Consider the following 26366-nt stretch of genomic DNA (forward strand, 5'->3'; position numbering starts at 1 on the left):
TTGGCTTCGACTATTCAAGCATTTAATGATTCGAATACTGTGCTTGCTTTCTAAGACTCGGCTATTCAAGCATTTAATGTGCTCAGAGCATATTTAATGTCCCCTTGTGGCGGATGCATAATGGATTCGAATCCTGTACTGAATGTAGGATTGGCAGCGGTTAAAGAAGCGCATGTAATGTGCCTTCTGAAAGTCGGCTACTCAAGCATTTAGTGTGTTCAGAAAAACGGCTATTCGGCTACTCGGCTAATCAAGCAGCGGCTACATGGCTGATGACAGGATCGTCCCAGACTCAAGCTGCTCTTCGCTGGGAGCCAAAAATGTAAGCCCACCAGCTTGCCCACGAGGGATGATAGAGATCTTAGCAACTGGATCATATTTCTGGCATGAGTGCACCCTACCAGGGCATGCCCTGCCTCTTGCAAATATCTCGAATTATGTTTAACAGTTGACATAAATTGTAGTACTCTCGACGGCAGCATCTGCTTCAGTGGGACATACCATGATAAGCAACTAATTTCTCTTTCTCATCTGACACTACTGCATTCATCTCAGGCCCAGCAATTGTCCTCTCCAAAGCATCAGATATCTCGTCTTTGCTTATCTCCAAAGTATCAGAAATAGAAATTGCTGTCTCCTTTCCGGCGTCCTTGTACCATCCAAACTTCCGTTTTAATTAATTTATATTTTTTGTTTCACTTAATGCAATTAATTTAATATTCTTTAGAACAATAATTTTATTTTACCCTAATTCTTATGTTTTTTTATTATCTTTTATATTAAATATTTATACTAACAACATTTCAACATGTTTTTTCATTTAATCAAGTGAAACTAGATCAATTAATCAATTTATTTTTTTAATATTTTTAATATAGTTAACCTAACAATGTTATTACTTTTTATTTTATAACATTACTAATAACCTAATTCTTTTATCTTTTTTTCATTATTTTTTATTTTTTAATGCTATACTACCAATCTTCCTCAAAATATTTTATTTTTTTTATTTATTTTTAATGAGATATTATGATTTTCTTTAGAACTTGTGAATCCCCCTTTCTTTTCACTTTTTTTTTATAAGACTTTTAATACTTTGTTTCAAGTCTTGAGATATTCAATAGTGATATGAACTCCTTTAAGCAAAATCTCCTTACCTTCTTCAATAGGTGAGAGAGGGAAAGAAAGTAGGGATAGTTGCTCCACCACATCGATGCTTGTTCCCAATGCAGGGTTGTATATATGTGCCTGTAAGGTCGGTATATGGCATGTTGTATTAGTAGCAGACCCCAATTGCAAAATAAGCCATAGGAGTATTCATATTTTCATCTTATTACATTTGTTTTGGATCATTTATTTATAGTTGATTTATTTGTACGATATTAGCTATTGTGTTTTACAAAATAGTTTTGCTCTCAACCACATTAGACTATATAAATATTATTTTTGGCATCAATTTGATTTTTATATTGTCTTTAAAACTTTTATATTATGTGAGAGAATGAAGGAGAGAGAGAAAGGAAGACGTGTGATGCCTAGGTCAAAGGTTCTTGTTTAGCTGGCCTTTTCTGGGGAGAGCATGTGGCATGTAAAGAGTTCACCAAGGCAGATTTGCAATACATTTAAAATGAAGTTTCTACGAGACTTACAATTTTACCCGAGAAACGGAAAAATTACATAGTTCGGAAATATTTTGTCAAAAATTACTGTAATATGACGTAATAATAAATCAAAAGCATGGAATATTTATCGCCCACTTATAATTAAGGATTTTTGTAAAGAGAAGCAGATTTTGAGCAAAAGAAGAAAACATATGGAGTCGCAGACAGAGTACGAGAGTGGAACCTATCAATGGGGACCCTAGAAGGGACGTCAGTTTCGAACCTGATGAAGGAAGATTTGTCCCGTCCTCTCTATTACGTGATACGTGAAAGAAACAACAGCTCGACAAAAGGGGCCGAGCCTAGGCGGGAACAAGGGGACACGAGCGGATTGAACTCCTACAAGGGGCCCGAATTCACCCTTTGTAATAGCTTGGGATACACTTCGCCGAACTGACCCACCTTGTAACAGCTTAGGATACACTTTGCCGAACTGACCTTGTAACAGCTTGGGTTACACTTTGCCGAACTGACCCACCTTGTAACAGCTCGGGATACACTTCCCCCCAGAGCTTCTCCATCTCCTCCGTTTCAGGTTCCTGCTATCCCGTTCGGAAACAAGGCCGCGGACAGTTAAAACCGGCCGGATCGCGCTCCATCAGAACCCAATGGGCAAACCGAGAATGCCATTGTTGTGATCGGAAGTAAGGTCGGTGACATGCCTCACATTGGTAGGCCAGTTAATGTCCATGGCATAAATATCCTCCCTTTCCATGCTGCATGTCTCCAATGACTTCTTTAACGACACTAGTAAAATTAACAGAATTGGGAAATGATGATGCTCATCTCTGGCACCTCCCTCTCCCTACAGGAATTATCAACCGAGTGGAAATTGGATTGGAAAAGTAATCGTCACCGTCCTCAATTTCCTCTCCTCTGTCTTCGTTATCACTCAGATATAATGACGGAGTCGGAGTGGAAAACTCCAACACCGATATTCGTCCAGGTCTACAAGACCTGGATCTGAAGAGCTGAGCCATAGAATTACCGGACAAGTAGGAAGAGTTTCGGAAGGAAAATTAGGGCTGTTGTTTCGAGAAAACGTTGAATTTGGCAAAGCCATTGAGAAGTAGTAGAAAGCTTCGTCAAGTTGGGACTTTGGGATTGTAAATGATCGGTTCGATGCGGGGTCGAAGGAAATGATGAACTTGAGAAGAGATATGGGATATATATATATATATATATATATATATATTTTTTTTTATTATTTAAAAAGAAAATCGTTGTTTGCTTTGCTATCTATCAGTAAATAAATCTCGATCGAACAGACGATGGAATAGATAGAGAACCGAGCAAGTTTGAATCGTCGGCGACACGGTGGAGTGAAGACAACGGTGATGAGGAATCGTAGCTTTGCTATCTATTAGTTTGGGTCCTTCGTCGAATGGAAGAGGGATGAGAGTTTAGGCAGGATAAGAGATATCAATAGTCTAGTTTCGTCTATAATCGCAGAGTGACTTTGTATTATCGTCGGTGAAATCACCTTCCATCGGAGAAAATATTGCAATCGGTGGAGGGCGCTAGGAGTTTCCAGGGGCTTAGTGGAAAGAACAGGAAATTAGAAATAATACTTGCGAAGGAGGAATACTCGATAGGAAAGATATGGCAATTTATACTTTACACTCGTATATGCAACTGACATGATTTTGGGGACGCGTGTAGTCCTCACGTTTTGTGAGGAACTTGCAAGGCGCCAGGCAGTGTGGAGCAGATCCGGGCTCTTTTTTTCCCTGTATTCAATACTTTTTGTCACCAATTCCTACTCACAAAATCTTTTTTACATTTGTTTTCTCTTAAAATCTTTTTGTACCTTGTGATCCGCCTATATTCATTATTTTATTCATTTATTTTTTACTTGTAAGTATTGTGTGATTAATGCATTTTAATTGTTTTCTATTTTCCCTTTTCATTTTTCTATTGCTTCCAATTATTAGCCGACCCTTCTGGAATCATTCTGTTCTTGCTACTACTTCGAAATTGGTGTTCTTCGTTTATATTTTTCATTTGCAAAAAAGTTACTGGGTCCAATGCCTGCATGTCATCTTACTCAGCAATGCAACGCAGACCACTTGATGGAGCCCATGATCGAGCCCGCGGAGGCTTCGACTTTGGGCTCGATCATGGGGAGTTCACTTCTGCACCCTACAAGAGGGCGCCCCACAACGTTCCACAGCACATTCTTATCATGTACTCATCGCCACTTTTTTGTTTATTTTAAAAATAAAATGTATTATATTTTTATAAATTGTATTCTAATTGATTTAAAATGAAAACAGGGCTGAAAATTTGGATTAAAAAGAGCTGAAAGGTAGATTTGTTGTAAGGATTTAGGAGTAAGGATGGGAAATTCACTTCTGCACCCCACAAGAGGGCGCCCCACAATGTACCACAGCACATTCCTGTCATGTAAGTACTAGAACCAGTGTCATCATCAGCAGATATTCCCAATGTACAGCAGGAATATACTGTAGAACGGTGTGGGGCGCAGAACTCGGGGATGGGTAGGAGGGCCTGGTCACATGGTTCAAGGCACCATTCCATCTTCATTGCTTGAAAAATACATGTGATATGTGCTGAGTAGGATTTGCAGTTTTTGTTGGGTATTTGCAGCTACCACGAATTAGGATTTGCGCCTCACATAGGGCGCCTCTATGTGGATGTTTTGGTGGGAGCATCATTGGTAAGGGGAGAATTAGCAGCGGTGGATTTCATCAAAATATAAAATCTCAGATAAGGGGAGAATCAGCAGCAGCGTTGGATCTTAATTTTCAGATGATAAAATCTCTTTGAATACACCTATTCGAAAAAGTGTTTGACTTTGATTGAGTAGAAGATTTAAGAGTAGTACACTTCAAAGTTTTATCAATTCTGACATGATCTATTGAGATTTATTTATTTTGGTGGCAATGCGTTGGTATTAGGTTAATGACTTCATGACTTTGTCAATCAAGTGTGAAGTTGCATCCACCCTTAACCAAATTGACCCTTAAGGGCACAGTGCATCGTTAGTCAGGTGAACAAAATTAATTAAATAGTTTTTTTATAATTTTATTTAAGCGGGCCCAATAGTATTGTTGGACTGATCTAAGTCATATGATCCAATAGAAGTTGAGGCATTTCTTGGCTTGTGAGCGAGGTTTTCTGTAATTTTCTCTTTCTCTTTCTCTCTCTCAAAAGAAATTCCATGGTTAGGGTAGAAAAAACAATCAGATTTTAAACGTTTGAGGGTCCTCCCTTTTTTTCTCTCAAAACAATCGGAAATTCCAAGTTTTGAAATTTTGCCAAAATCAAAATAGTTACCACCTCTGAAATCCTTCAATCAGTATTAAATAAATATTTAGCACCAAGCAGACCAGTTGTTGTGGCCTGTGAGCCTCCCTTTCTTTAATTAATTGTTCAAAAGTACTTACTGAATTAGTAAAATTATAGTAACTATTTTAAATATTACAACAATTATTTAATAATAACAAAAAAACTAAACGATAATTACTTAAACTTTTAAAAACAATAAAATAAATTATCTAATTTATAATAAAATTAAATAATAATAATAATAATAATTTTTATTATTAAGTTGTATCGTCTAATTTCATGTTTGGCAATTACTTCTGTTTAAAATTAAATATAACCTCTAAGCAACCTCTAGTTACTCTATTTGTTGCATTTGATTATATTTTTATTAATAATTTTGCTTGTATTGGTAATTTAGAAGTTTAAAAGAAATATATAAGCAATTACCAAGGCTTTTTATTTATCTTTTTTTATTTGATTATTGACTGAAAGACAAGGGGGATTAGATTGGACGGAGGGATGGTTAGGTAGCTATTGTGTAAAATGTAAAAGGTGAAAACCCAAGATCATATTATTTTTTGCATAGTTTAATTTCATATTCCTTATCATGAACGCCTACAACGCAGGGTCCCTCGCTATTGATTTCTTCATTTCCAAATTTTTCTTTCAAATTTATCATGTTTTGCCACTGTGCATAACAGGGGCCCTCGCTAGTATTATATTATTAAGGGTTGCCATAAAATTCCCTAACGATTTTCTTCCTAATTTTTTCTAGCAGAGTTATCCAGTTGGTGTTCTAGACTTTAGATTTGTCACCCTCGAGATATTATCTTTTGTTCATTGGAGCAAGATGGATGAATTTGCAGGATGGAAGCTAAGGTCCATGAATGGAGGACGAAAGAATATATATAATAGAACATTGATTTTATAAGGATCGCACAAACTTGTAATCTATAGATTTTAACAGAGGATAAGTTCATCGACATAAAAAAGAATTATCATAGTCGTCAATGAGCCCAAGCAAACTAATCTGAATCAATCTTTCAACCTTGTTTCATTAAAAAGATGAACTAATGTTTTGCTTCTTGAATCTTCAAGGAAGGGAAAAAATTGATCGAATGAGATATATCCAGTCCCAAACCGCAAGGAAATTAATTCTTCATTACTTGCAATTAAAATTAAAATACGTACAACACCATAAAACTGGTATTCGGTCACACTCCATATTCTCATCAAACAACAGTCTCAGACAATATTTTTAGACTAAACAGCAGATCTTGACCATAGCAGAATTACAGAAAATCAAGAACAAAAACATATGATATTCTGAAGCTAGAATACAAAAACAAAACCCATGGTTGACTAACCTCAGGGAGATTGCATTATTCAGAGAGAAATTAGACCCTCTCCTACAAGCAGACCAAACATAAGAATAAGGAGACCAAGTGTGACGCATTGGGTGGTGGAGACAAGGGTCTGCGTGTAGGCAGACAATGTTATTACTGCGCCAATCACTCCAATGATAAAAGACGTCCAGTTCTGATCCATTCGTTGCTTCTTCTTTACTTCTTCTTGTTTCCTGTCTTCCGGGAAGAAGGAATCGCAGTTTCTCTTTATCCTCTTAGTAACCCCTGTCTGTGAATACCAAAGGAAGCTCTGCTTTCATCGTTCAGATCAATCAAAAAGTATAAAACCCCAGAACCAGAACACCTATCACCAGAAGTCAACGGTTCAGGGTGCTTTGATCCCTGGATTGGATTGGTTTGATCCCTGGATCTCTTCATCACCGACCATGAGCTAAATTCTACTGGTACACGTATTCGTTGACGTTTTTGCTTCCGGCCCTCTGGGTCCTTAATAGTCATTTACTCTTTCATAAATCGGAATCACAAATTCTCAATAATCTGACCTGATCGAGTCATAGATTGATTAGATTTTTCCTTTTCATGGACGTTAAGTAGAGTCTATGAACCTAAGAGTACAATAGTCGCACCGATTACGTACGTATACGTTCTGGATTTGTATTGCTGCCTATATATTGTGCCGGATCTGTAATTCACAATTCGTCGGTGCTAAATCCGAGTTGAACAAGTTGAGCGGAAAAAAAAAGAAAGAGATTTTTACAATCGATGAGAATAACCCACAAGGTTTTGTTGAATCAATTGCAGCAGATATCGTCTAAACAGCACGTACGCTGGCAAAAAATTCTTTTCAATCTTCAGGTTTGTTGTCCTATCTCTCACCCATTGAGATTCTTCTGTTTTGAGAATAGCTACTTCAGAGTAAAATCTCCGCCTTTGAAGCTTGGACGGTCTAACCCAAGTCACAAACTTCTTTTCTATATTAGAGGAGAAGCTTTCTCTACAAATCAAACATTGTCATGCTCTATTGAGAAACCCACATTGTTATCTGGAGACGAAGCGAACAAAGCCCACCTAGATTTACCTTTGGTTCGGCGTTCCGTTATTGGTAGCTCTGTTATTTCGAGGTGTTCATATCTTTGGGAGAAGAAAGGCGAGACAATTGTAGAGCCTTCTCTGAAATATCTTCTCCTTAAGCTCTCTGATATATCACCTGCATCAATTCGCCGTTTTTGGCGTGTTTCAATATTGAAACCAGAAGATGTCCTTGATATATTTTTGGGTTTCAAATTTGATTGTGGGGAATCTGTATATGAAACCGAAAAGGTAGAACTGTTGTGGGAATTGTTCCAGTTGGCTAAGAACCAGGGCCAGGATTTTGAGCATCTGCCTCGATCCTACAATATCATGGTCTCCATGCTTATCCAAGTGGGGTTGCTCAGTGAAGCTAAATCCTTGCTTCAAACTGTGGAGGCTCTACCGGGCAGTCATGAATTTTTCAGTAAGATAAGCGAAGGATACGCTAGTCGCGGGGAATTAGAGTATTCAATTTTGATGTACAATGAAATGAGGGATCGGGGTATAATTCCTTCATTGTCATGTTATCAGGCTCTTCTTAATCTTTTGGTTCGAATGCAGAAGAGTCAACTAGCTTTTCGAGTTTACATAGATATGATAGAGGCGGGATTTGGATTAGGCACTGCAGAACAAACGACTTTTGAGCTTGTTGTGAGATTACTTTGCAAGGATAAAAAGATTCAAGAGGCCAGAAATCTCGTTAAGAAGGTTACTACTACAGGTCTATATCCTGGTCAGTGCGTTGTTAATGCAATAGCTAATGGGTACTGCGGAAAGAAAGATTTTGAAGATTTATTGAGTTTTTTGAGTGAAAGAAAGTGTGTACCAGATGCTTCTATCTGCAATAAGGTTGTCTATTCTCTTTGTAGAAATTTTGGTACGAAAAAGGCTTACATTTTCATGCAAGATCTGGAATTATTGGGCTTCAGACCTGATGATATAGCGTTTGGGATTTTAATAGGTTGGAGTTGCAGGGAAGGGAAACTAAAAGATGCCTTTATTTATTTATCAGAGCTTTCTTCAAGATGCCTAAGACCAAATATACATTCTTATAATGCTATTATATGTGGGTTGTTTAAGGAGGGTATGTGGAAACATGCAAGTGGCATTCTTGACGAAATGCTTGACAAAGGGATTAGGCCCAATTTATCAACTTTCAAGATTCTTCTGGCTGGGTATTGTAAAGATAGACTATTTAATGAAGCAAAGGTGATTAGTAGAGAGATGGTGAAACAAGGTTTGGTTCAACTAACACCATCAGAGGATCTACTTCCCAAGGCATTTATGCTTTTGGGGCTCAACCCATTATCTGTAAAGATTAAAAGAGATAACGATGAGAGACTTTCAAAAGCAGAGTTCTTTGATTCCCTTGGAAATGGACTCTATTTAGAAACAAACCTTGAGGAGTATGAGAAGACAGTAAGGGGGGTTTTAGAAGATTCTATGGTTCATGACTATAACCAACTTATATTAAATGAGTGTAGTAATTGTAATACAGAAGTTGCACTTAAGCTGAAAGATGAAATGATCCAGGCAGGGCAAGAGCTCTCTTTGTCTGTATACTCAGCATTGGTGAAGAGTTTATTTGTGTCCCGTTTTCATTTTAAGGCAGGTGTCACTCTTTTGGAGGAAATGCCAGAACGAGCTGGACAACTAAACCAAGAAACTCTCAATTGCATTATCCGAGCAATTAGCAAGAAGGGGTTCACAAACAAAGGGGGGATAATTTTGGATGGGATGATCCAAAGGTGCCAGCCCATTGAGAATGACACCTTTACAGCTCTGATCATGGGATTTTGCAAGGAAAAGAACTTGAGGAAACTTGATGAATGTTGGGAGCTCGCGCAGGAAAATAATTGGTTGCCCAGATTTGAGGATTGTAAGCCCCTATTGGGTCATCTATGCCTACTTGGACAGTTTAGGGAAGCATTAGAACTTCTTAAAATCATGCTGGAATCCAGTAGTCACTCAATTTCTGATATTTGCAACACATTTATTCAAGGGTTTTGTATCTCAGGTTTTACAAGCATTGGGCACATTTTGCTGGAAGAGGTTCAAGAGCAGGGATGGATCTTGGATCAGTCAGCTTATAATAATCTTATAAGAGGATTCTGTAAGGAGAAAAAATTTACAGAAGCCTTAGAGCTGCTTGATACCATGCTAGGAAACAACATGTCCCCAAGTCTGGATGTGTTGGTTCTGGTAGCCCATCATCCATGCAGGTCCTTCAAATTAGAGAAAATTATGGCTCTCAAGGAGATAATGTTGAGAGAGCAACCTGCCATGTATCTTTCTGTCTACAAGGCTCTAACAAATTGGCTTTGTGATAAAGGGGAGGTTAGGGAGGCAGCAATCCTATTCCTGGAAATGTTGGCAAAGGGGGTAGTGCCAGATGCAGAATCATGCAATGTAATGGTTCAAGGCTTTTGTAAAATAAGCAACTTGACCAAAGTGAGGGAGCTTCTGGGTATGATGATAAAAAAGAACTTCAGCCTCTCAATCTTGAGTTATCGTAACCTGCTGTGCCTTATGTGTCTCAAGGATAGGCTGTTTCATGCATTGAACATCAAATCACTTATGTTAAGAGAGATTAATTCTACCTCCGTTGTTGTTTATAACATTTTGATACTCCACCTTTTCCGATCAGGGTACAATTCGTATGTGACAACACTTTTAGGTGAAATGCAGAAGAAGAACCTGCTACTCGATAAAGTAACTTATAATTTTCTTGTGCATGGCTACTATAAGTGTAAGGATGTTCCGAAATCTGTGCAGGCTCTAGAGACTATGATTGATAAGGGTTTAAAACCAAGCAATCGCAGCTTGACAACTGTGATTAGGCACTACTGTACTAATGGGGAACTCAATAAAGCCTTAGAGTTAAGTAAGGTGATGCAAATAAGAGGTTGGGTTCATGGTTCAGTTATTCAAAATTCAATTGCTGAAGGTCTTCTTTCTCAGGGCAGGCTCCAGGAAGCTGAAATCTTTTTGGACCAGTTGAGAAATAAAGGTTTGATTCCCAACTGTATCAGTTATGATGTTCTGATTAAGCGGTTTTGTGGGCATGGAAGAATAAACAAAGCAGTTGATCTTATTAATATAATGCTGAAGAAAGGGAATATTCCATGTTTCACCAGTTATGATTCTGTCATACAAGGTCTCTGTAACTACAAAGCACTGGGGCAAGCTCTTGATTTCCATTCTGAGATGTTGAATAGGAACCTTGAGCCAGGTATCAGTTCTTGGGATGCACTTGTTTCTGGATTCTGTGCAGATGGACAAACAGCAAAAGCAGAAATGCTCTTGGATTCCATGCATCAGTTGGGTTTGATTCCAACTCAGAATATGTACCATATTATGATCAATAGGTATTGTTTGGAAAACCATCTACAAAAGGCATCCAATGTTTTACATAAGATGCAACGAAATGGATATGTTCCAGATTTTGATACCCATTGGTTTCTCATAAGTAACTTAAATAATTCCAATGATAAGGATGGCAATGAAAGAAGGGGTTTTTTGTCAAGGCTTCTTTCTCAGAGTGGTTTTACATGGAAGAATGATTTGAAGGCCAAAAAACTGGGATAATCTAGCGCCATATATCTGAGCTGGCCTTAATTTTCTTCATCAAAACCAGGCTGACCTCTCTTTGGTAGTTCTCGTTGGTAGACTTTGAGATTGAAGCTGATTGCCAGAATTGATGCCTCCCTTGACTCAATGGAGATGATGAATGTCTAATGTCAAAATTGAGTCACAACTGATGCCTCTTTTGTAAGTAATGAAAACCATCTCATCAAGCACACTGTGATTTAACTGCAAACTTGTATTTCTCCATGGTTATAGGTCAAAGGTATTGTATAGGTGGATATTCATTTTCTGTTTTCCACCTGCTTGTATGCATATTCTATCATTCTTTTTGTTTTATTAAGGCAAATCTATTATTTTCTTCATAGATCTTGGCAAGATTCTCATCACTATGTGGGCCTCTGTATTATTTGCGGTATCTTAGGAATAGGTGGAACTGAGCTCAGTTGACACTTGACAATCCTTTCTTGTCATCTAGGAAATGAAGACCCCCTTTTTGGTCTCATAAGTTATCCTGAAGTTAACCATTGAAAAAAATAGTTATATTGAAGTGCAAGATATGCATGGTTTTATCTTTGAGGCTGTGAATGGCTATACTTGGTTAACATTTTTAGCTGTGGCACTGCCCACTCTAACTTCCTGGCCTGGGCATTGGTGCCACATCCAGAAAACTACATTCCTAATATATATATATATATATATTGAATAGAAGTTGTTTTTTGGCATAATCTTATGGTTGCTGATAAAAGGGCAACCCAGTGCATGAGGCTCCCACCAATGCGGGGTCTGAGGAGGGACAGATGTATGCAACCTTACCCTGCACATACAGAGAAGCTGTTTCCAAGAATTGAACCCTGGTCACCCAGGTCGCAATGGAGCAACCAACGATTGCCCCAAGGCCTATGGTTTATATTCTGCCATGACAAATACAACAAAGCAATTTGAAATTTCCTATGGTTTAGCCATTTTGGTTCAGGAATCGATTTCTTCCATTGGACACACGTTTTCAACATTGTAATGCCTGCTCTTTTTTTTTTTTTTTTTTTCATGTGCCAGGGCTACAATGAAAGCCGTCATAATGAACCCTTGAAGCAAGAGAATACCTACATGGTGCTATTTCCTTCAAGGTACACCTCTGTCATGCAATAGCTGTTGCTTTTCATTTTTCAATATAAGTTAAATATGCAATTTCAATATATCCATGTTGAAGATGAAACTGTTTAGATGACACTTGCACTCTTTGATTAAACATACCATGCAGCTATGTGCTTCATCTGCCACATTATAAACTAAGAAATTTTGTTCCTAGCTTCTGGTGCAAAAGAACTAAATAGGCTAAATGCACAAGATATATTTGATGAAAACATATAGAGAGCGTGATCACATTTCAAATTTTAAATGCTATTGAACTCCAGCACCCAGTTAAGATGATACTCTCCCCTTCTTATTGAACGCAAGTGTCTTAGTTATAGAACCTAGGCATTCTTATGGCTAATGTTCTCTTGGTGCTTCTAGAGCTTGAATGTTAGAAGATCTCTTTATTTTTGGTCCAGTTAATTTTGAAATGCTCATCAGGTCAATATGATGAGACTAGTTAAACAATCAGGGAGAAATTAATCTTTTTACCAATGAAGTAACTAATGAGGATTGAACCTTATCAGATTTAGGTATTTACTTTGCCATTTCAAGTGGTATTTTGGACTAATGTGTTTTTGTTTATGGTTTTATAGGTGCATTATAGCTTTTTTGTTTTTTCCATTTAGGAAGGTTTAAGATGGTAATGGTGAAGCTTTTGGGTTTTGAATGGACTCTGTGTTGAATTTAAATTCTTCTGCAGGTTTTACCGTTTTGGTTTCAATTGCTCCAAATTCATATCTTTTTTATTCTTCCTTTTCTTTACTCAATAGATTTACTTTTGAATGTCAGGTGGATTGATGATCATTTTTTTTTTTCATATTTCCCTTTCACTGTGTTAGAAGCTGTATATTTCCAGTTGTATTGGTGGCAGGCTTATAATAGACTTTTTCCTCTTTATTATTTAATCAGGGTTGTTTTTGCAATTTGTCTATTTATTATGTTTATAAAATAAAGAGGGTGGCATTTAGTGGAGAGTTTGTTCAACCTCTTCTGCCAATAGCCCTAATTTTTTCATCTCTTCTCTTCCTTATCTTATTCTGTTCTTCCTCATTCTAGAATCAATCCAGATCGTTTTTCTTCTCAACCCAAACTGGTATCAGAGGACCTGTGATCGCCTGACAGATTTTTTAGCTCTTGCACAACCCAAACTGTTGTACCACACTATTAAACCAACCAAACCAAGCTCATGGAGATTGTTTTATCCCATAAATTGCCATCTTTAATCTGCACTACCTTTCCTACAAAATGAATATTTCTTTTTTTCCCTGATACTTGATTTCTTTGAAGTTCAAACTTACCACTAGACTACAACCATTGTGTAGTTTTCTTATAGTTACTTGATTGGATAATTATGTGTCTGTCTAGGTGATATATGTGTGATGTAAGGTGTAGCTATTATCTTAGTAGCTAGGTTTGCTTTGTTGCAAATAAGAGACAAGAAAAAACAGAATAACATGAATAAAATATGAAGAGGCGAATAAGAAGTTATTGCTCATTCTCATTGGAATCTGGGATTTATCTGATCAAGCTATAAGGGAAAATTGTCTCATTAAAATTCGGAAAATGAGAAATTGGAAAACCAAAAAAGTGTCAGTGATTTTCACAAGATTTTAATTAGTCTTGCATAGATGAATGCAGAAATATTGTCATTACACTAGAATCTAATCTTGATGTTGAAAACTGAATATTTAGCTGAAGATCTAATTTCATCATGACATAACATACCCAGGCTTAAGATGGTGCTTGATAACTGCTGAAATAGGGGAGCTGACAGAACTCTGAAAGGTTCATATTCAGCATTTCAGCAACTTGAGACCTACTTAATTGCTGAATGATGAAGCACAGGCACTGGGGTGTTTTTCTACCCCTAAGATTTTTGTCATGTACCAACATGGTAAGTTGACTACAGTGACTTCAGCATCTTATAAACATTGATGCCCATGAATTAGGCATCCATATACCTTCTCTCAGGCTCTCTGTAATACTTCTCACTCTGTGTTGCATGCATGTGGATGTGACTGACACTCAGAACCATTGCAATTTCTGGCAAAGAAATTTTGTCTAGGTTAGTTTCAATTAAATGTTTCTGTTGCTGAATCAATGCGATTTCCTATGAGCTTAGTTGAATATTCCATATTGACATAGTGGCTACAGTGTACGGGGCATTGGAGAATTGCTTATAATTATTGATGTATTCATACTTTGAAAATTTAAATCTGCGCTTTGTTCTACGTATTTTTTGCCAACATGTTTTGTGGGTAATCTTATAAATATCTAGAATTTTGAGGCTTTTATTACAACTTGTCCTGGAATTTGATGGTTTAGTTTCACTTCTCTAGAATTTATCATTTAAGAACTCTTGTTATAGAATGTCCTTAGCTCTCTGTTTAATCTGGAAAGTCGGATTCATGGTCCTTGTTCTTAATCCTAAAGGAGGAAAAAAGATCTAACAAGAAGGTTCAACTGATTTTGGTTATTTAGTACCCTATAAACTCTAAAAGAAAAATCTGAAACAGTATTTTTCCATGAACTGATGAAAGATCTTTAAACTACAATCCTTTGCTTGACAACCACAATCCAAGAGCTGTTTGCATTTGTTTTTTGGTGTTGTATACACACTACTTGACACTTGTTACTGTGATAGTACCCTTGTGGCTGAAGTTATCCTTCCCCCACTGCTTTTGTTGAAATTCATCAATACAGTGTCTGATGAGGTAAGCTAGTTCATAACTAATTGTTTCCTATTGTAATTACCTACATTGTGAACTTCAGTGAGAACTGAAATCTGCCAATGGTGATATGCATCTTCTTTAGTTAAAACCAATTCTGTTAAAATGGAGGTCTGGATTAACCAAGGATTAAAGTATCGATATCGGGTATCGTATCGGGCAACTTGGATATGGATACGCTTGGGAAACACATGGATACGAACGAAAAAACATGAAAACGCTTGGATACACTAAGAAAATGCACTCAAATTCCATAAATAACTTAATAGCATTAAGTTTAATGTCAAAACAACTATAAATAATATATAAATATATAGGAATTGTATATTTAAATGATATATATATATATATATATATATATATATATATACACATATGAAGAAATATATTATAATTAATATAGCAGGACATGTAGATATTATACAATTTTATTAATAATGCTTCAATCAAGATTCCAAGGCAAATATTATATAGATTTTTACAAATTAATACATACAAAAAGCCAATATTATTTTATTATCTATTAAAGTGTAAGGCACAAAGCATACAATAAATATGTTATTATAAAATGTAAATTAAAATATCAATTAATAATTTATAAAAAATATAATCTTAACTTAAAATATATCAAATCTATTAAAATTTTGAAAATGCATATCATATGAAAATTCATAAATTTTAATTACTAAAATAATTATTCCATTATTAATATTTTATTTTTATAAAATTTTGAAGTTAAAAATTATTTTTTTATATAAAATGTAGATTAATGGATATGATAGATTCAATTTATATTATATTTTCAAATACTTTGTAAACAATACTTTTATTTTTGTAAATAATAAATACATTGTTATTTAATGCAAATTAAAATATTAATTAATCATTTATAAAAATTTAAGATATATATATATATATATATATGCAAATTTATAAAATTTAAGTATTAAAATAATTATTCTATTATTTATATAAATTTTTGAAATTAAAATTCATTTTTGATATATATGTATATATATGTGGATTTTATAAATTATTTATTCCATTGATTTATAGAATACTAAGTTTGAATATTCTTCTTTTTAATTTATAGTTCAAGTTTTTGAAAACAAATGTATGTTGTTTTTTATTTGCATGTAAACATTAAGTTTAATAAAAGTTATTTTATTACACGTATTAACATGAAATGACAAATGGCTTTGTGGTTAATGTACATGCTCGCTTAGGTAACGGGCATTCACCAGCTTGTGTTCGAGTCACTCTCCCCCCATTTTTTTATTGTGAGACACTGGTCGATATGCTTCTGTATCGGCACGTATCGACCGGTACTATCCGATACAGGCTGATAAGGTGGCGTATCAGACTGATACGCACGAGTGGCAGGATTCACCTGCAGTCGTAGCGTATCCCGTATTGGTGCAGTTCGATACCGATACGATACGCTCCATATCGGACGTATCGTATCGATATTTTAATCCTTGGGATTAACAACTGTCTTGAATATGAAACGGACGGTTCCTGTTTGTGCTACAATGCAAATCTTGAATAAGTTTAACACTAGCTGTATTTTTTTTTTTTTTGGAAAAAAAACATAGTTAAGACAAGCAAATTTATATTTCCATTCAATACAAAATATAATATACATGTTCCATCTACTTGCACAATTCAAAAGCTCAAAAACAGTTGTTCCCCCCATATGCTTCTGCTCTGCTCTGCTCTGCTCTGCCATACTGGTCCTGTTCTGCCTCTGAAATTGAATTACTACCATCTGGAAACTGATAAATTTCCAAGCTAACAGAGAGAAAATGAAGTCCTGAAAATGGAGCCGGTGAAAGTGCCATTTGATCAAAAGAATGATTGCTGCATCCTTGGGGCTAAAATATTGATAATTTCAGCACTGGGACATGTGCAAGTTCTCCCCATGCTAGTCCAGTTACCAAATGCTGACTAAGGGGGCATTCTCCAATTTGAATTGTTTTTATTGTGCCAGTTCCAAAAACAAATTAAAAATATTTGGTTTGAAAACAGATTGTTTCTCAAAAAACCAAAAATACAGGAAACATGACCTTGATTGTATGTTTTTTTTTTTTTTCCTTTTCAAAACTGAAACCAAATACATCTTCTTGAATTTCTAGTTTCAAAAACATGTTTTCCTTTGGTGATTTGATATATTTCATAAATCATATGATATTTGTACATAAATTATAATCCAATGTATATTAGTTTTCTTATTCTTTTTTTTTTTCTTCTCAAATGGGCTTATGCCTAATCTATTCCATATTAATAGGCATATTATTGGTTAGTAAGGCTGTGTGCATCTGTCCCTCCCCTGGCCCTGCATTGGCGGGAGCCTTGTGCATTGCGCTGCCCTTTAATTATTGGTTAGTCAGCTCTTATTCTTTGCATGTGTGTGTGTGTGTAATATTTGAAGAGATAGGGTTGTTCTGCCACAGAATAGATCTAAACCCTCTTTACAGTTGGATTTTAATCTATTCAGATCTATGGCTTTTTCACTGATTTCAAGTCATGCCAGAATCAAGATTTGTGGAACTCCATTGTATCTGTTGGAGTTCAGTTGAGCTACAGAGGTGAAGAGACAAGGTTGTTCTGCTGCACGCCTTATCAAAAGCTTGAAGACTGAACACAATTTTTTTAATGGTTTCAAAAACATTTGGAAACAAGATCATCTTTTTTTAACTTCTCAAAACAAAACAAAGTTGAAGAAGATGTCTTTTATTTTTTGCTGACGTGGCAATTTTGAAAAACAAAAGCATTCACATTGGCAAACACTGCCTAAGTGGTTCATTAATAATGTTTCATCGATTATGTTTTTTTTTTCTTTCATCATTTTTTTCTTTTTGTTTTCATGAGGGCTTTCATTCTGCCACTTTTGTGGCCTCTGTCTCTCTATTGCTCGCTTCCAGCCTCACCTCTCGAACATGTGAGCAATGTTTGGTAAAAAATTCAGAGAGCCAAATTTAGTAGTGGTACAGCCATCTAGGTGGCTGTGGAGTAGCTTCTTCAAAGCAGCTATGTATGAAATGTTTAAAATGAAGTATTACATCCCAAATTCTACTGGGGTATAGATGTAGTTTTGTAAAGTTAAGGGGGCATTTGGAAAGTCTTTCTAATGGGTCTTTCAGGCTTTTCAAAGCTCAGAAGACCTTGTATTGAGCTTTTCCTGTTTGGCAACCAAAATACAGAGAGCCCAAAAGATGGGTCTCCCAAAAGCTCAATAAAGCTCAGAATTGTCAAAACTTGGAAAGCTTCACTTGAAGCTTCTGGTCTTTTTGATTTTCTGGGATCTTTCTCATTTGAAAAACCCTCACTTCATTCTCACATTCCTCTCTGAGCACATAGGCCTCCCGGACGAACAAATCTTCACGCCAGGTATGGAGTCCTCCTTCCTTTTCTTTCAGTTTCCATCTTTCTTCTTCTGAATCTCTACTCGTACCTTTGTTCTTTTTAGATCTGATCTCTATTTTTTCATATTTCTATCTATGACATTCTTTCTACATTTTCTTGTTCATCAAAGCTTCTAAGTTTCTAGTCGCGAAAGTCATCAATCGTCAAGAATATCTTTTCATTTTACAATTGGCAAGATCTAGGTCACTTTTAGGTTTCTATTTCTTCCTGCATTTCAAGCTTTTATCCTGTTTAATTTATAGAATAATACAATTGCAAAACTTGTATATCTAGGATTCTTGGCTTCAACTGTGACCTGCTATATTAAACTATATATGTTGGGTTAAAGTTTGAGATAGGGATTTGGAGGAACTGGAGATGGACTTGAGTTTATATAGATGGTTTGGTTTGTGGCGATTTCGACAGGGAGGAGCTATTGGTGGTTTCCAGAGTTGTTCTAATTTTGAATATCTATATCAGAAGGATTAATTGGGATGTTTTGTATTTCCTCGATATGAGTCCCAACAGCAGCAGGACGTCCTCCAATAACTAGGTGGTTCTGTAGTGGTGAACATGAATCTTACTGTGATGTTCCCTATTGAAGGGATTGCCGCAGTCATAGGTCTGATTTTCTTTGAAATGAATCTAGGATTTGTAGTTTTCTGTTGGATCATATGTGAGCCGAAAAAATCATTCATTGTTAAACTTTTGTTGCAAATGGTGCATTTCCCCTCATGAGATTAACTTGAGTATGAGATTACACAATTGAAAAATGGGATGGTCAAAGGAAATTGTGGTTGAAGCAAAGAACTTTAGTTTGGAAGAGTTGAGATGCGATGGGTTGGATTATCTGGAGCTCAAGGAGGAAAAAAACTGGCCATCGACGCTCCTTTGTGAAGATGCGATAAGTTGGTTCAAAGGATTCCTGGACGTTGGCTGTTAATGCTATTAGGATTCCTGAATGGAGAAACAGTTTCAACAAAGAGGGAAGAGTTTATGATGCAGTGATGAAGAGAAACGAGAGAGGCTGGTTTATTGCTTTCACAGAAAAACTGATAGATAGAAGAATGTGGCGAATCTGTGTTCCAATGGGATTCCAGAGAAGGGGCTGGGCTTGATTGCAGAGGCGCTTCAGGAGTATCTTTTCAGGAAGGAAAAATTGAAGCTTGAAGGGGAAGGTCTGAATAGAATGATTTCGAAAGGGTATGAAGTTGAGAAGAGAATGGCAAGATCTTGACAGTGGCAAGATAGATGGGGGCTCTGAGAATGGTTATTAATGATGAAAAAAAAGCTGGAAGAACAAAATTGGTATTAACAGCTGCAGAGGAAGTGGGTGAATGGAAACCGATTTTGGAGATTCTTAGGACCAAATTAAATATTCACCCCCCTTTATCAATTAGGTCTTTTGATAGCATAAAGGCAATCGTTGAACTCAAAGAAGATTTAGTGGATTTGCAGTCCTTAGAAACTGGCGCTGGTGCGGTTCCAGTGGAGTATTGGTTCCTAAATTGTAACAGTAAGCTTATTTCATTCAATACTGTTTCTCTGAAGCTGTTGGGCCTTCCTTTCGACCTTTGGGTGGTGAGAGTGTTCGAAAACATTGCGAAGGCAATGGGAGGAATGTTAGTCGATTTGGATTTACAGGATCTTCATGCTGCAATGATAAGAATATCGGGGGTGCGACCTGAAGCTATCCCTAGGCCAGTGGAGTTGCAGGCGGATGGTCGCTGGTACAGAGTCTGGATTGCATCAGAAGCTAAAGCGATGCTAGTGGAGAAACTTTGATGTGTCTGAGGAAGATGATGATGTGTCCAATTGACTCCTAGGTAGAAGAAGAGGAGAGGGAGGGGGAGGAGCTTGAGGTCAGGGAAGTGGAACCGTCTCTGAGTGTCAGAAACCTTTGAATGAGGACTGCTTATTTCAAAATGATAAGATGAAAGGGCAGTAATGCCTTTAAATGGGTGGGGCAGGTCTGGACACTCAGGTTGTTGTCTCGGGCCGAATAGGTCAGGTGACCTAAAAGAAATGAGCTCTGTAAAAATTCAGCCTTCTGCCCACTTGACTTCTAAAGCCTTGAGTTTTAAGGATGCTATTTCTGGTCTATCTTTGTCTTTGAAGCCTGCTCGTGTTTCGTGTATGAATCGTGCGAGACCACAGAGGAAATTTGTTCAGGGATGGCTGTTCAAGGGAGAATGGATGGTGAGGAAGGATACATTTTCGCACCTGAGGGCAAAGAAGGTAACAGGTTTTAAACAAATTGCTTCGAGATCTTTTGGCATCTAGGGTAAGAGGAAGAAGGAGCTTTGGGAGTGGGTGATTACGAAGTTCGTGAAACCGGAAGAATTGAGCATTTCTGAGCATTTGGAGGCTGTAACAATTTCAGAGAAGATAGTTTCCAAAGCACTTCCATGGGTTTTGGAAGATGGTGATGCACAAGAAAGTGTTTTCACCAAGGACTTGGCCGCTCATTCAGTGAAAGAAATAATCAAAGTTCTGAATGGGGCAAAGGATCGCGATGGAGTGGCAGAAAGAGTTGAAATGAGTGGAAATCAGGATAAGGAAGGATTTCCAAAAAAGAATGTGAGTTTCACCTCATCAAACAGTAAGGTTCTCTTGTGACTTCAGTAGCAAAGATTTGGTCCAGGAATTGGGGGGGAGTCACAAGTGATGAGATTAATAAGAGGATGGGCGAAGAAGTTTTGAGTTCATTGGTTTTCATTGGAAAGTTGGGGAGGGATCTGGAGAGGAGGAGAGTTGAAGCTGTGTCGAAGTTGACTAATCATGAAAACCCCAAGGTAGGGGAGTTGAGAAAAAAAGAAAGGATCCAGCAAATGGAAGCTCGTTCATGTGGCAGATTTAATATAAAATACAAAAGGAAAGGATGTCAGCTAATATATAGAAATCAGATCTGTCTGACAAACAGAGGTGATGAAAACAGTTTAGCTGTGGTTCAGACAAGAAGGCTCAGAGCATTGATTTAAGTTAATCAAAGAGGGGAAGCTTTCACAGGGGAAAAGGAGGATAAGTATAGGTTTAAAGGATTATGAGAGGAATTTGGAGGAAGAGTGAGATAGCAGGAAGAAGGTTGAGGAGAAAAATAATGAAGAAGAGGGAGTAGCGAGGGGGAGAAGGAAATAGGAAGGAATTAAGCTGAAAAAACTCCCAAGGCAAATATAATGGAGAGAGGAAAAGTCGGCATTGATCTACTAGTAGATAGACAGTTGGCAGTTGGGAAATCTCTTGGTCTTTTCTTTTTGGGGGGAGAAGCGGTGGTGAGGAAGGCAATCGAACAATTTGAACAGAATAGAAGGCAGGAAAGCAATAAGAAGACTGCAGTTGAGGAGGAGGGTGGGAAATGGGAGGAAGGTGAAGGAGAGGAGTTTGACTTCGTTGATGAAGAGTGAAGTGTCCTGTTGGTATGCTGCAGGTGAAAGGGTGAGGCTTGTCTATCTGTGGTTGTTCTGCATTTGGTTCCCGGGCTTAGTTTGTGTGCTCATGCGGGTGTTTCAAATTCTGGGCTTTAGTTTTTATGTTTCTTATGGGGTGGTTGGTTTTGTAAGATATTTGAGGGGTTGCTGTGATGGGATTTGGGTTCGAAGGAAAGTGTTTGGGAGAATGTTGTTCCTTAGCTTTGTTTGGAGGTGTTTCCTCAACACCTTTCTAGGTTGTATTTTCTTTTTCTTTTTTATGAATTTCTTTTTTACTTATAAAAAAAAAATTGTTGCACAGAAATGTTACATGGCTCACTAGAAAATAGTGTGTTCTGTCATTTATTGTGTTATAACTGATTAATTCTTTGAATTCTTTTATCCTTGTGGATTTTAGATGCAATGGATTTAGTATGCCAAGAACATGAGACTAGCTGCTTTGCAAGCATGCCCTGTATTTGTATGTCCTGTTTTGCATATAAATTTGAATTCTGAATAATATATTTCCATCTCTCTCTTTCTCACCTTGCTTATCATTACATGATGCTATCAAGATTGTGCTGTGCAATTTGTTTCTTGATAAGTTATAACTCTCCCCCTCCCCTCAAAATCTCCTACAGCCAATTCTGTTTCTTATAGACCTTGAAGAGACCGAATGAAACTAATGAAGATATATGCTTAAAGACCTACAGCTGTCAATGGGTTGGGTCTGGTTCAGGATAGGGTGGACTAGTCTCAAACCAATTATTAATTGGTTCTATAAGACAGACCAACCAAGCCAATTATTATTCAGGACAATTGGGTCTGACCTGGTTAGACTTGACATCTATAATTAGTTAATTGGCTCTGTAAAACCGAAAAATAGTAAACTGTTTATATGTTGACAAAACAGGTGTTTTTGACCAATATAATTCTATTGGAGGGGTGTTCTGTCTAATCAAATGGTGTTTCTTTTCTTACCTGGGAAGTTCTTCAAACTAAGGTTGTGATCTACTGATCCTGATACAGGGGTATCCTTTGCTAGACAGCGAGTACTACTGTATGGTGCATCTTGGAACCTGATACAAGGGTCCTTTGGGCTGTCTATTCATGTTTTTAAGCCTATACTGAACTGTTGGCCAGAGAAGGTGCTTCGGTATCAACTAGTGCTATGTTTTGAAATTGTTTGACTGTTTGTTTGCGATAGAAGATTGAGAGATATATTGTTAATTTCTGAGTCCAACTCTATTGAGTTTGAAATGTGAAGAATGAAACAGAGATTCAAGTAGTTGCTGCTAAACTAGAAAAGCATCCAATGATCTCTTATAGGAGATCAAGAGATTTATTTTATGTTTTTCTTAGCTAGTAAATCTATAGATGTTTTTATGCAGCTGTGGGTGTCAGGAATCTTGGGAAAGAGGTATTGTATTCCCTGTAAACTAGTTGTGGAAGTCTAAGCAGAAACTCGGAAGGGTTTGGAGAATTTTGGGGTAGTGTGCTTAATGAATATGATATGGAAAGTGAATACATTCAAAGACTTAAAGAATCAAGATTGATGTTCTGATTTAAATTGCCAAAGGGGAATTCAAGTTTCACAATATAAGGGTACATAAGCTAGTTCAAGATTTCAAAATCATGATGCAAAGAAGAAATAATAATAAGAAAAAAAGCTTTGAAGAAGTTTCTTGAAATTATAGGACTACAATGTTTATCTTGTGATGGTTCTTTATCCACATTCTCTTAAGACCTCACTAGGATTTATTTTCTTTGCAATGTTTCTTATCCATATCAGGGCTGTTGAGCTTCATTGGAAAGTTTGATATTCTTATTTTCCTTTTTTACCCAACATTTCTGGCCAAGGAGAAACTGAAGTTGAGATTATACCAGATTAAAACCAGGTGCTGCCATTAATTATATAAGGTGCATAGCAAGGTCTATCTGGGCTCTTTATAAACGACTTGGCATGCCACACTGCCTACTTTTCTCCACTTTATATATCTTTTGTTCCCTTTATTTATTCTTATGCTGGAGACGAAATGTACGGATTTGTTTCGTAACCATATATTTCATAGTTGAGTCAACAAAGATGGATATTCATAGCTTTGTGAGTGATTGAAAGAGGTATGTATGATTAGTTGGTTATGATCTTTGGGTTTATTTGTCAGTAAACCAATTGAGTTCTGCCTTTCCTAACCGGCTAACCCAGGTAGGTTAGGCTGCATTTGGCATTCCTTATTTTAAGGATTTATCTCTTTTTGCGGTTAAATTGCTTCAATGAACACTGAGCTTTTAATACTGCATTTGACATTCAAGGACGTATCTCCTTCTTACTGTTAAAATGCCCCGATAAACACTGAGTTTTTAATTACAATAAGGAGATAAGTGCAGCCTTAGTCGACCCTCAACAGGAAGTATATTTCAGTCACATATGGCTCAGCGTCGCGTACACGTACGCATGGTCGGCGTTGATCCACAATTTTCTTCATACGCCATCCAATCTGACTAACGCACTATTACCCAAGCCCCACCATGAGAGCCGAGTGTTCCTAAGAAAAAGCACATTAACGTGAATGGTCTACCGGCGTCCGTCCTTAACCAGTCACGAGTCACCACCAACTAGGGGTGTCAATGCACCAATAAGACATTGAATTTGGATGGACTGGATGGACCAATATGACATATTGGATTGGATGTGGTCCATCCGTAATGAATTTATATTGGATCGATCCAATATTTAATCCATTGATAGAAGATAAAAACATAGATGTCAATGGATCAGGTTGAGTTGAAATCAATCTAAATTAACAAGAATTTGAATAGATCGGAAAGTCTCTGGACCAGTCTAAAATATTCATTGGACTGGATTGAACCAAATCCAGTCGGATTGACACCCCTACCACCAACCCCCCTCAATGGCTCAATCTTCATTGGTTGGTGATCTACTCATATCTTAAGGAATGCCGCTCCTTATTGCCATTTACTGATTGTTACAGTAGTAATCTGACTTAACTGAGTCTTCCCACTCATAACTCGTTTCTTGTACTCAGAATTCAGAATTGCTGAATTGGATGAGTTTAAATCAGCCCCTCACAACGTCCCACAGCACATCTCCGCCGTGTATTGTATGATGATGTCATCATCGGGAAATGTTCCTAATACACAGCGGGGATGTACTGTGAGACGTTGTGGGGGCTGATTCCGTCTCAAATTGGATTCTAGATTCTAAGAATCAAGGCAAATAAAATATAAGGGAAATGCCTCCTTCAGCTTCTCCTATACGTTTGGCGAAGCGAAACCATTTTCTGATGATCAAATTAAAGTAACTACTACGAGACAAAAAGATAGAGTTCCAAACATCCAAAACAGCACCATAACCAAGCACATGATGTATAACACGTGTACTATTAGGAAAACAATATACCTTAAACCCTAGCTGTCACTTTTTTACTAACAGTCCGTTTTGTTCACGTGAAGTGGATGAGAAAATAGGAATATTTGCCAAATATTACTATTTATTTATGTTTGTTTTGAGAGATATGATGCAATGAGATGGGATTAGTACAAGGTTCAAAATATCGATATAGGCTAGCTTATTGGCCTGTACCGGTACTTTTTTTAGGTTTTATTTATTTTTTTCAAAACAAGTTCAGAGGGATCGGTTTAAGGCCCGACCACCCTTTGAACCAGTGTCTGCCCGATACAATCCTTGTAGGGTCGTATCGGGAAGCCATTGGCATGATATGTATCGGTCGATACGTATTGATATTTTTGAACCTTGGATTACTATTTTCAAAATAAGGGACGCGGGGTCTCACCAAATAGGTGCAACTCTAGTGAGAAACGAAAGTTGTGCAACGAGTGTGAGAAAATTTTGTTGAGGGTGGACTTTTCTCATCTCCCACCTTTGCAATGGTCTGAACTCCGACCACTTTATCTTTCATCTTTGGCGAGGTTTACAACCTCTGGTAAGTACTCACATCCCCTTTCACGCTATTTAGTGTTTTATTCCACTAAAAATACCATTCTCTTCCTCCACTAACTTCGATCTTAGATCTTAGACGATAAGGAGACAAGATATTGTCTTTTTCTTCTTAGACGGTAAGGAGACAGGATTTTGTTTCACACATAATTAGTGTTTTTTTTTTACATTTTTATCAAGAACATTTTTCCTTCCATGTGTTTCAGGTGCTTGGCGGAGACGGGATTTCTCATCCTCATCTTCTACGAAGGTCAGTTTTCATCCCCATCTTCTTCCCATATCTTCTCCATTTGCTAACCCTTTGCTATTGGGTTGAAAGATCTAAAACCCTTTTGTTTTATTTTTTTGTTACTATAAATCCCTGTTCATTGTATAGATCTACTAAACTGAAAGTGTTTTGTTGCAGATCTAACATGAATTTAATTTTTTCATGATTTATTTGTCATAACAACATAAACTTCTCTTGTAGATCTGCTCTTGGATCTTTCAGCTCTCATCAACCAAACGCTGAAAGCAGATTCTATAGGATAGTGGGTCTCAACAAACAAACATAGGGACTAAAAATGAGAAAATAAAATTTTCCTTTCTCATCCCATCCCTTCTCATCCCACTATTTCTTGGCAACCAAACGAACCATAAATTCTCCAAGCATTTTTGCATAAAAGGAAAAGCCAACCCTAAGATGCATAGTGATAGTGGTGTTGCTGCCAACTGCCCAAGCTCACAAGCAGGCC

At 37.0% G+C, this 26366-nt stretch overlaps 1 protein-coding gene across 5 annotated transcripts; it reads left to right on the top strand.

The window, feature by feature from the left end:
* The first annotated feature begins 6136 nt into the window (after positions 1 to 6136).
* LOC148854295 (Pentatricopeptide repeat (PPR) superfamily protein) lies at positions 6137 to 23755 on the top strand. 5 transcript variants are annotated; one of them, XM_088982057.1, is made up of 5 exons: positions 6137 to 11161; positions 12032 to 12102; positions 13842 to 14006; positions 14142 to 14177; positions 22683 to 23040. In XM_088982057.1, exon 1 carries the CDS (start codon positions 7082 to 7084, stop codon positions 10976 to 10978), a length of 3897 nt encoding a protein of 1298 aa, XP_088838183.1. In that variant the 5' UTR covers positions 6137 to 7081; the 3' UTR covers positions 10979 to 11161; positions 12032 to 12102; positions 13842 to 14006; positions 14142 to 14177; positions 22683 to 23040. The 5 variants fall into 5 exon arrangements, with proteins under 5 accessions (XP_088838183.1, XP_088838184.1, XP_088838181.1 ...); XM_088982058.1 differs by lacking the exons at positions 14142 to 14177; positions 22683 to 23040 and adding an exon at positions 23446 to 23755; XM_088982055.1 differs by lacking the exon at positions 14142 to 14177 and having other exon boundaries at positions 22683 to 23203.
* Positions 23756 to 26366: the final 2611 nt, after the last annotated feature.

This window comes from Nelumbo lutea, chromosome 4 (genome assembly GCF_056320005.1).
Source record: "Nelumbo lutea isolate HS-2025 chromosome 4, American lotus-T2T, whole genome shotgun sequence".
Lineage (NCBI taxonomy): Eukaryota > Viridiplantae > Streptophyta > Magnoliopsida > Proteales > Nelumbonaceae > Nelumbo > Nelumbo lutea.

Excerpts from the sequence above, each read along its gene's own strand:
- LOC148854295 (XM_088982058.1), top strand. The coding sequence starts at position 7,082 with ATGAGAATAACCCACAAGGTTTTGTTGAATCAATTGCAGCAGATATCG.